This window comes from Frankliniella occidentalis, unplaced genomic scaffold (genome assembly GCF_000697945.3).
Source record: "Frankliniella occidentalis isolate FOCC.00 unplaced genomic scaffold, Focc_3.1 Scaffold506, whole genome shotgun sequence".
In the NCBI taxonomy this organism is placed as follows: Eukaryota; Metazoa; Arthropoda; class Insecta; order Thysanoptera; family Thripidae; genus Frankliniella; species Frankliniella occidentalis.
In genome coordinates, this window is record NW_026267623.1 from 12,058 (window position 1) to 21,611 (window position 9,554).

Sequence of the window (9,554 nt, forward strand, 5' to 3'; positions counted from 1 at the left end):
TCTAGACACTTTTCGGACAAGATGTGGACTCGAATGCTCGAGACATGATCTAGACATGATCTGTACATTATCTCTGGAGGAGCCCCACGGGTGTTGGACGTAATCTAGACAGTTCAGTTGCTCTAGACTCGTTCTAGATCAGAAGTAGACATGCAGTCCTTTGGGGAATCTAGACATCATCAGGATAATCTAGACATTTGCCCCGTTTTAGACATTTCCAGACAAGTTCTCGACATGTTCCAAACGTGCTACTGTCTAGAACATGTCTAGAAGATGTCTGGAAATGTCTAGAATGTGTCTAGGCAGAACGTCAGGGGCTCGCTCGATCTGCCGATCGTTTTCTCTTAAGAGGATATACCCAGTGTCAGTATTGTAGGCCTACGTTTCCATGTATTAGTATATTTGTCGTAGTGGAGTCCTGTCTAGTCCTTGTCCTATTTCCAGTCTTCCCGGACGATGGAGCGTCAGTCCATTACGACATATGTTTTGCCAGGGTTGTGCAAAGCTGGGGGAGTGGCTGAGGCGATGCTTGGCCCGGCACGGCGGGCCGCCCGAGCGTAGGACCTGCGCGGCTGGCTTGAGATTGCGATTGTTCCGATTTTTCGTGTCTAACAATACAAACCAATGCATCAAGTACAGTAGGCTTTCCCCCTTTCCGAGCTATCGGCACTGGAATTTTATCCTGGTAGGTAAGCCGTCATTTTTACGTAGTATTTGCAAAAGAGCGTTTTGAGGTTAGGTCTGCGCCACTGCACGGCTGACTTTGTCAACTTAATGTGGGAGAACCACTCCCATTACCGGACAGGCCTAACTCTAACGAAGGTCCATTGTAAGTTTCGACTTGATCTGGAATTCTGATCACTCACACGCTTAGCCGCTCACCTGGCCCCTGCATACACCTGGTTTTGCCCAGACCGCGTTTGTTCAAGACATAAATGTCAGTCTGGACATACGCGGACTGGACAAAACGTATGTCCGAATGGACTGACGCTCTATCTTCCTGGAAGAATAGACATCCAGGAACTAAACAAGACATAAGTGTCATTCATGTCTTGAACGACTGGACATACCTGGACTGGACATCCCAGGACTGGACAAGCCTGGACTGGACATATCAGGAATCAGGACTGGACATACCTGGACTCGACTAGGCATATGTCCTTGAGGACTATGACTCGCTCAATCCGAGAGGATACAGGGACTAAAAAGGACGCGTGTATCCCGTGGACACGGGGACTAGGAAAGACATGTATGTCCAGAAAGCTAGGACATTCAAGGACTGGTAAAGACTTCCTCATAGGACACAGCTCAGACATACCTTATAGTCACTTTTTAAAGTCTTTTCTAGTCTTTTTTTGTCTTAGTCCGAAAATTGTTACAAAAACTCATAAGAAGGGACATTAAAAAGACTTTGTCCAAATATTGTCATAACTATGTCTAGTCTTTCGTATGTCAATCGCCTCATCAGGGGCGCAGCGCTTGGCGCGCCGGCCCGCTCGGGCCCGGCCCCGGCCGCTAGGATGGCTGGCCCTGCCCTGTCATATTGTCGGCTCCCGCCCCTCTGTTACCCCGATTGGCCCGTTTCTCGGGGTTTTGGGGAGCTTCGGCATGTGAGAGTTTGAATCAAGATCCAGCCCGGCTCCTCTCACCGTATATGACAGGTACGGGCGTAAAAAACATTTTCTTGCACCCTTTAGTAAGTATCCCCTGCTCGTGCGTGTGCGTGGGCTTACATCGTAATGTGTCACACCCAGCACGATGTTCACCCCGACGGGCTCCCCCTCCAAGAAGAGGCTGAAGTTTGCGCCTTCTGCCGTCTTGGGGGAGAGCAGCAGAAATGCAGCCAACATCAACTGGGCCCAGTGTTGTCTGTGCGGTGAGAGGGCCGGCGTACTCAAATGCCCCGCCGAGAACCCCGTCGCATCACAAAGGTACGCTGGCTACAAGACCCTTGCCACCCTGCTGCCCGAGTTTGAGGCCGAGGGACTGCTACCAAATTCGATCAATCTCAAGGCCCTCCGAGGGGAGGCGGAGTCCCTGGTAGCCTCGCTCATTCACAACAAGACTAGGTGGCACAACGCATGCGGCTTGCAGTACAATAGGCAACCTTTGACACGAGCGAAGTGCCAGCGTACCAAAGAAAACAGAAAAGTTAAAAAAGAACCCTCGACCCCTTCTTCAGTGACACCCGTGTTAGGGAAGCGAACTCGTACCCCCAAGACTCCTGTTCCGGACGCCGCGCCGTCTGTCTGCTTACTCTGTGGGGAAGGGCCAGCTTGGAACAACCGGCTTGTGCAGCTGACCACATCAAAGGTGGAGGAACGCCTTGTGAAAATAGGACAGACACATCCCGATCCATGCGTCAGGGCATTCTTTCACAGGGCAGCTTACTAAGGAAAGACTTGAAAGTTCGCTACCATAATAAGTGCCTCCTGAAATGCACGAATGAAGCCGCTCCAAAAGAGACAGGCAGCTCCGGAATGCACATGTGTGAGGCCATCGCGTTTGCGGAAATCGTTCGCCACATCCAGGACGAAATGTCGCGTCACGGCTCTACTGTAGTGTTCAAGCTAGGCGTACTAGGGAAGATGTACAACGACAAATGTTTGCCCAGGATAATACCATGGCGTATTGGAAAAGGGAAGAAAACTGGTTAAGTCATGTAGCAGAAAATTATACCACTCCTCTGGAAAATTTACTTAATTTTTCGTGGTCAGGTTACCACGCCCCAGAGAGAAATAGGTCGTGGAAAAGACGTGGATTCCACGTGGTTTCGTGGACCTTTCGTGGTGGTGGATACATCCACGAGATATCCACCACTATTTACCTTTCTAAAAAGATGCAAATAAAATCAGAAGAAACCATTTTTGCATCAACGTTTCTCACTAAATTGGATTTTCATTGTTCTGAACGCCATATTTCAGTATATTGTCAATTCGACGTGGAATCCACGTCGAAGTTCGTCTGTCGTGTACACGTCGATTCCACGTTGATTTCACGTCGGTTGCCTCGAAACCCTTGATTTAGTTGCTTGTACCAGTTCGGCTGCATCAGCTTAAGCGGGAAGCAGTCGGGAAGCAGGCAGCAGACAGCAGGCAGCAAACAGCAAAGCCCGATTTCACCCGATTTTCACTACAATTTTGACATTTGATGACATGAAAGTTTATTTTGAACTAAAGTAGCATCATTTTTTTGGACTTGAGGAAGTTCACAACTCAGAAATATGCAATTAACTCAAACCCCGTAAGTGCCGTAAGCCGCGCTGCAGGGCCGTGCCTCAGCGCCATCTAGCGGCAGCCGCGAGAGGCAGGAGGCAGTCTGTAGTCACCAAACAAGAAGAAAGAAAGGCCGGCCCGGCGGCATTCTTCATTCTTTGACTCGGCTTCCGATGGTAAAGCCATAAGTGTGTCTCTGGCGGTTTAAACCTTTTCGACCCGTGGATCAAGTGCTGCTCCGACATGGCAGATCCTCTAGTTGACTACACGTTGTACGACGATAAGTTTAAAATGTTTAAAGTTAAAGTGCCGCGGAGCAAAGTGGCTCTGTACAACATGGGTAAGTTCTCACTTAACCTCATGCGACACATGTTCATTGCAATGTATTTGTCTTTGGTTAACATTCCAAACCATTGTACTCAGATCACAAAGCAACGTACAGGCTGCTGCAGTCGGTGAAGAAAGGAGAGGTCCCGGTTGTTGAAACTGTCGATGACGGTAAATGCTTCACCACATAATTTGTTATATGTGTAAGAAATTAAGTTTACTTTTCGATTCTGACATCCTTTTTACGACAGATTTCAGATCCCCTGTGAAGAAGAAAAAGAAGCAGAATCGTGCAAAGTGCTGTGTCAGTGAACCTGAAGTCGCTCAGCCTCTGGTTGAGCAATTATCTACCGATGTTGAGAACCCTTTGTCAGATGACGAGATTTATTTGGATGGAGATGAAGCACTTAACAGTAGCTTTCGCAACATATCAGTTGCTGATGGAGGTAGGTCGTATTGAATAGTACTTTCCTGAATGTGTAGAAATTGCCACTTGTGCCGCTGTACGTTTGTTTTAAATTTTATAGACGAGGCAGACGCTGAGCAGGTGTGGCCAGCGTTGCATGAGACAAGCAAGTAATTGGTCAATTCTTAAACACATTAATCTAAAGACTTGTACTTTTTTCTTATGCACCCATCTATTGGTTGCAGGGTTCGATGATGGCAACAAGGAGAGTTTCATAATCAATACTTCGGTGAAGCGATGCCTCATGCAGGCCGCATCATCCACTCCTCGCAAATCAAAGGAAGGGAATAACAGCAACGAGTTAAAGATTGTAGAGCCAGAGCCAAAAGAATCCAACAAACATCATGACAGTGAATTGCAAGTGGTACATGCAGGTGGTAAGTATGTTTTTGAGTTTCTTTTATCAACAATAACTGATAAGTAACATCAAGACACTTAAACTGTTAATGTTTGTTTGCAGGAGCTGTAAGTACATCCCCATATCGTTGGGGGGATGACGAGCTGGGAGTCCACACACTTATTAACGTCATTGGCACCCATATAAACTCCTTCAAGAGTAAAAAAAGCCACGCGCCTGCATGGTCCCAAGTAAGCACAGACATGAAGAAATTGGGTTTCAATGTGTCTCCTGAGGAATGCCGCAGCAAGCGGAGGACGCTGGAGTCCACATACCATAAAATTGTTGGGAAAACGGATGACCTGGAGGCAATTCAGTGGCCATTTTATACTGCGATGAAGTTTATCCTGGCCAAACAATGGCCAGAAGGGTTTAAGTCAGTCCCTAAAATCTCAAAGAGCCCTCCACTCTCTCAGCAATGTGCAACTGGTAATTTATTGACTTGATCTATGCTTGCTTTTTTTTTGTTAAAACTCCTTCACTAATCAGAAATTTTAAATCATTCTCTTCTACTTAGAAAACATTGCTGAACAGAGTATGTCTCCAGATGTGAATGAGGAAATGCGCCCTGTGACTCCCGTGTTGATGAATGGTATGTGATGACACTTTTGTTTAACCATTTGCACTGGTTCACATGACCAGTGCTTTTCAATTTCTTAAAATCCATTTACCAATTAGCAATTTTAAATTCTTTTCTGTTCTTCTTAGATAACAACACTGAACAGTCTAAGTCACAACACGTGACTCCTGAAGGGTTGAATGGTATGTACTATTAGCACATTGGTGCCACATTTCACCAGCATGCATTGCCACCATTAATTTATGCTGTGAATTTCTTTTTCTTTTTTTTTTCTTCTTTTTTTTTGCAGATCATCTTCTGGATGATGCCTTTGAGAATTCCAAGTTGACTACCAGTATTATCAACCCCACAGTCAGTGCCAAGAAGTCGACTGATAGTACTCCCAAGACCACAGTCAGCACCAACCGGTTGACTGTTGGTACAAGAGAGGCTCCTTTTAATGTCAACATGCTCACTCCTAGAAGAGAAGATACTGGTGAGCCTCATTACCTTCCCACAATTTTATAACAATGTTTGGTAGTGTTCTACAATTTCATTTTATTGTTACAGTTGGTTGGCATTGGGAAGATAATGACATACTCATTGTTCAAGAATATTTTGAGGTCAAGGCTAATAACCCTCAAATATTGCGAAATGATATGGTATATTTTCATGTTGCTTCCAACTTACAACAGAGCCAAATACTAATGAGCATGAATGAAGTGAAGAAAAGAATTGAGAAATTGAAGACAATGTTTAAAACCAAATTTGATCAGCAACAGAAGACTGGTCGAGGAGGGTTTACTGATGATCTTTATCAACTCTTCTTGACCTACGAAGGGGAAGACAATCCTGGCCTGAACCCACCAGTCACTGTTTCTGTGGGTGCTCAAAATAAGCTTGTGAGAAATGGTTGTCAACCAGAAGCTTCAGCAAGAACCACAAGGAAAAGACCCCCTACCTCAAATCGACAGCAGAGGGTATCACGACTTATGGGTCCAACACAAGAGCCAAGAGGAGTACTGGGTCATCAAAACCGTGCCTTACAGCTGCAGCAGGAGAGACTTCTTCTTGAGGCTCAATTTGTATCTGAGTTCAGTTTGCTCAGGCAGAATATGCAGTCAAGAGAGAGGCAGGCTGCTATCGGCATAAATGTCCTCCAAGAAATACGTGATAGGAGAATGTTTCTGTCACCTTTATCACCACTTACTATCATTTAATTTGTGATCTCATTAAGTTTTTAGTTACCGTGTGATTGCGTGCTTCAACCAGAATCATTCTGTGTCATGTGTTACGTCATTTAGCTATGCCAAGATTTCTAGTTCCTTTTGTAACACCATGTTTTGATTATCACATGACTGTGATATTATCAATAAACATACGATTTCTACGAGTTCAGTTTACTCAGGTGAAATATCCAGGCAAGTGAAAGTTTGTTCTTGGCTTAAATGCCCTCCAAGATGCATGTGATAGAATGTTGTGGCTACCTCCTGAGTAATGAACTCTCCACCTGCCATCGTTTAATTTGTGATCTCATTAAGTGTTACCATGTAATTGTTAAATGTGCTGCAACTAGAATCATTGTAATTTTACGTAGTCACCAAAGAGTGTTGTTTTGACACAATGTGTACCTTATGTAATATTATTTAGCTGTGGTAAGATTTCTAGTTTTTTAGTAAGGTGTTCTTCATGTTCATTATCACAGGATTGTAATAAATTATCATATTTGAAATACAGTATTAGTTTTATTGATTGGCAAAAATATTCAAGCTTTAATTTATCACATTTATCACAGAAGCATTCTTGTAGCATAATTGACATAAGATCACAGCTAGTTAATACAATCTTCGCTAGATTAGATTAGATTTTTATCACATCACAGAGGCAATCTTTTACACACAGTTGCAAAATTATCCTAAGACAAATATTACAATAGGTTGACCAACCACATCCTTTTCTGTCCCCCCAAGACTTTTCACAATTACTTAATAGAATTTTCACTAAATGATTAATATTTATCACAGGGGCAATCGTGTACGTAAACAGTTGCAAATCTATCCCAAGACAAAAGTATTACAATTGGTTGACCAACCTCATTCTTTTCTGCTCCCCAAGACGTTTGGCTCTATTTTCCAGCATTCTGAGTACCTCATCATCCAGAGCCTCTTCTTCACCTGCGTTCACATTTCTATTCTCTTCAAGCAAAGGTAAAAACTGGTCTGGCTGGTCAAGGTCCTTTAACAATGGAAATCATCAAATAACAGGGATTCTTGACATATCTGATGGCTTATCGGAAAAAGCTGAGATGTACATTACCATCATTCGTTCCCCATTCAAAATCATGAAATTATGAAGAACATAACTTGCTGTGAAGTGATCAATGGCCAAATCAATATGAGAGCATTCCAACATCTTCATTCGACGCCACTGACCAAAGGCCTTTCCAAAAGTGTGCTCTATGCGTACCCTGCAGCGAGACAATTGTTTGTTACACTCTGTCTGTTCTTCTGTTAGGCGGCCCACATTTCTAAACGGACACATAAGCTGCAATGGAATCGAACAATCTGTGAGAGAACTGCCAACTGAAACATAACATTTCAGCCACTTGCAATATTCCCAGCAATACTTACAAAATTTGTTACTCCGTAGGCACCGTCACCTACTATATGCTCATCTTCTGACAAATATTCTTCATTGTCATCTTGAAGAAGCTTCATGTACAGTGGGCTGCGCCTGAAGACCCTGGCGTCATGCATGCTCCCCACCTCTCCCAAGTGAAGGTCTCTGATCAGTAGGTTGTCATCCGCAACAACCATTGAATTGAACGAGTACTGATGATGACGATTGATGTATGTCTGGGAATGCACCAGGGGAGCAGTAACATTCTGGTAGGTGCCGTCTATGGCACCTACAATTCTGGCACTTTCGAGTACTGATAGAACCTCTCCTTGATCATTGCTCTCTCCTGTCGATCTGGCCACATAATGTACTGGGGTGCCATGTTCCTAAAGGCCTCGATTATGAAAGAATAGTTGTCGTGAACAGAGCCTGGCCGAACACCAAATCTTAAAGCAACGCTTCTAAACGAGTCTGGTGTAGCTAAGATCCACAAGACCATTAAGAGCGGGATGTCAAGCCTGTTCCTCACCCGCTGGACTTTCCCAGTGTCGTAAAGAAAGAAAGCAAGCTCACGCAGCAATGCCTACAGGAAAGAAAACCAACAGCTTAGACAATCATATTTACCAGCACAACAGGACGTTATGTCATTGTGAGGAGGATACTTACCTCAAATGTTTGTTTCCTCATTCTAAAGTGCATTTTGAAAACAGGGTCCTCCATAACCCTGTACCGTCAAAGTGTCAAATTCCGGACGTTTTTCCCCGTTTTTTCTCTAGTTCTTTTGATTGCTGAAAGATATGGTAAATTCCAGCGGAATCTAGAAATTAGGCATCCAAACGCGTATTTTTCACCTGTGGACGATTTTTTTGCTCTGCCCGTGCTCTTGCGAGAGTCACTTGAAGTGTGTCCGGATTTAAACCTGAAGTTGGGGTTAATCCGGACACTAGTTATTTTACGGTATTCTCGATCTGAGAGCAGTGTCTAATGATCTTCTTGGGCATCCCAAGAGTACCGGTGCATACTCCGACCACGTTGGGTTCGTGCGCCAGAACATGTACTTCGATTATCTAGGTTTAGAGAGCGAAACTAGCTGTGTTGACCGTTAAGCACATTCACTTAAATGACATTCAGGTCGAAGTTTTATGGTTTGGGGCGGGAAAAAGTGGAAATACAGTAGAGAACTATAGTTTAATTCTCACATCATCGAAAAACAAAGTTCATGTTGCGCCTAAACATATAAATGACTAGAAAAAAAAGGAAACTTCAGTCAGAAAAAACAAAAAGACTAGAATCTGCGCCACTTCTCGACAGTTCATCTAAATATGGTCACTAGGACATCATTATATAAATTTATATTGTGCAAAGTTCTCCTTATTGAACTTTAACAAAAGTTTGTTTTGATTTTTAATGACAATGTTCGGACTGTGAAGCGTCCGAACAATGTTGTCATAGTCCACACTAACTCTTTTAAAATTTGGGGGCACTAGAAATATGTTGCCAGATTCCCATCGAGCCACTTTGCACGACAGAAGATTATTTTCAACGACTAGGATCTGTCCCACCGAGTACTTCCACTGCCTCTTCACCATCTCTTTCAGTAGAACCCAGTCTCCTGGCGCTGGGTCTCGAAAGTCCGGTGCATTTCCTTAAAAAATAATAAACGCAGACATTAAAATTAAACAATAAAAAAATGTCAAGCGCCGCTTGCGAATTAATCCCGGATTTAGTCATCACCTGCTGCAGCCATTTCCTGTGGCTCATCCTCCTCATCCGAGCGTGTCGTCTCACTTGTGCCAGGGGTAGGACCCTGGTTGGTGATTACTGCATCAGAAATGCTCTTGCCAGAAGAGACACAGATCTTTTTCTTTCTCGGTGCCCTGAGTGAGGCCTCCCCGTAGCGTTTCTCCCGAAAGTGATCTAGTAGTGCCCCAGAAATACGACTGTACACCCTATCGTCCCCGTCAGACTCGC

General features: G+C 44.1%; 1 protein-coding gene across 1 annotated transcript; it reads right to left on the reverse strand.

Moving 5' to 3' along the window:
* Positions 1 to 7,037: 7,037 nt before the first annotated feature.
* LOC127751468 (uncharacterized) lies at positions 7,038 to 8,270 on the reverse strand. Its single transcript, XM_052275099.1, has 5 exons — positions 8,250 to 8,270; positions 7,888 to 8,166; positions 7,595 to 7,819; positions 7,281 to 7,508; positions 7,038 to 7,199 (listed from the first exon to the last, which is right to left on the reverse strand). The coding sequence occupies exons 1-5, from the start codon at positions 8,268 to 8,270 to the stop codon at positions 7,038 to 7,040; spliced, it is 915 nt and encodes a 304-aa protein (XP_052131059.1).
* Positions 8,271 to 9,554: the final 1,284 nt, after the last annotated feature.